The 1,664-nt window shown below is 42.0% G+C and overlaps 1 protein-coding gene across 1 annotated transcript in view; it reads left to right on the top strand.

Annotated features, from left to right (window-relative positions):
* Adamts9 (ADAM metallopeptidase with thrombospondin type 1 motif 9) overlaps positions 1 to 1,664 on the top strand; it is a 170,842-nt gene that overhangs the window by 167,552 nt on the left and 1,626 nt on the right. Inside the window, exon 35 of the mRNA XM_029478238.1 lies at positions 283 to 377. Coding sequence (XP_029334098.1) covers positions 283 to 372 — 90 coding nt within the window. The 3' untranslated portion in view covers positions 373 to 377. The remainder of the gene's footprint in view (positions 1 to 282; positions 378 to 1,664) is intronic.

Raw genomic sequence — 1,664 nt, 5'->3', positions numbered from 1 at the left:
TGGAGATGTATACCTCTAATCCCATACCCAGGAGACTGAAGCAAGCCTGGATATATAGCAAGACCCTTGGTTGAAATGAAAACAAAAATGCCACTCTAGCTTTTAGGTCATCCAGAAACAGGTGGTGGTCTGGGTCTGACCCTGTGAGCCTTGTCNGCTGACCCATGCAGTNAGACCATTATGAGTGTGTTGAGTTTCATTTCAATACACAATGGTGCAAGAATTACTTTCCCTGAAAGCAGGAACCTCACAAGCCATCTAAGACGACTCATGTTTTTGCAGGATGGTACCCGGGTCGTAGGGAAATGCGGCGGTTACTGTGGAAAGTGTACCCCATCCTCCGGCACTGGCCTGGAGGTGCGAGTTTCATAACTAAGGTAAGTTCTCCCATCAACTTTTTCATTTTAATCTATAGCCTNGTGATAAACAGATGTGGGTAAACCACCTCTCCCCCAGACAGAGCTACTGTCAAGCATCATGAAGCTGACCCAATAATATTCTGCCCTTTATATTCTTGTTTGTCTGTCTTTCTGTGTCTGAAGCCATCTGTCCCTCACCCCTGAACCCAAGGTCCTCAGGCCGCATACATTTTCTCTTCACTGCCTGCTGAAAATGCTGCTTTCTGTGTTTCATCTCTGAGAGTCTTACTTTCTAAGATCCAGAAATCCATGTTTTAAATATTAGAAATTGTGAAGTAGGGGGCTGAGATATATAATATCTCTGGATATAATATATATTCTGGAATACATATAATATATACATATATTTTTACTTTTATGAAAGTAAAATATATATAGTATGTTATATATAATAATACCAGGAATATAATAATTACAGTAGTGCTGAGGTTTGTTGAGCTTCCACTGCTCTGAATAACTTATAGGAACCATTTTCAGTGATTCTCACAAGGAGGTCATGAGGTAGAGCACTTGTCCGTATTTTGCAGTAGAGGAAGCTGAGGCCACAACCGTTAAGAAGCTTTCTAAGGTCACAGTGAAGTCCCTTGCAGACCCCAGTGGTACCTTACACCAAGGACTGTGCTCTCAATCACTGTAGTGTCACCTATGTACCACTCACAGCAGGCGGGGCCAGCAGCTCAGTGTCATCTGAGATCTTATTATAAATGCAGATCTTAGACCCTCTATGCACATGAGAAACCAGAATCTTTATTCTATCAAAATCCACAGGAGACTCATTCGTATGCTAGCAAGTGCTCCCTCTGCTGGACAAAAGATTAAACCGGTCACTTTTCATCATCCTGGTTCCTTCAGCTGCATGACACAAAAGTTCAACCAACTTGTGTGACCTTCTAACACCTACCCTATACTGTCCAGTGGCCCATTCAGTTCCCCCAATAGCTCATTCATTCTCTGACACATGAGTTACTATTTGACAAATGCTTACGTAAACATCAGTATTAAAAAGTACTTTTTAAGTATTTTTTTAAACAGGCTCTTGCTTATTAGCCCAAGCTAGCTTCACACTTGAAACTCTCGTGTCTCTNTCTCCCAAGTGCTGGGATTTCATCTGCACACAGTCACATGCCACCATGCATAGGCAAAATTGCCATCTTAAATTAGTATTAGTTGTGCTGCAAAAGGCAAAGACAATGTGTTTAATAACTGGGATGTGCACAAGCTGGGCCTTCTTCAGGCACAGCTCCA

The sequence above is a fragment of the Mus caroli genome, chromosome 6 (assembly GCF_900094665.2).
Source record: "Mus caroli chromosome 6, CAROLI_EIJ_v1.1, whole genome shotgun sequence".
In the NCBI taxonomy this organism is placed as follows: domain Eukaryota; kingdom Metazoa; phylum Chordata; class Mammalia; order Rodentia; family Muridae; genus Mus; species Mus caroli.
This window is presented reverse-complemented; position numbering and strand designations above follow the sequence as displayed.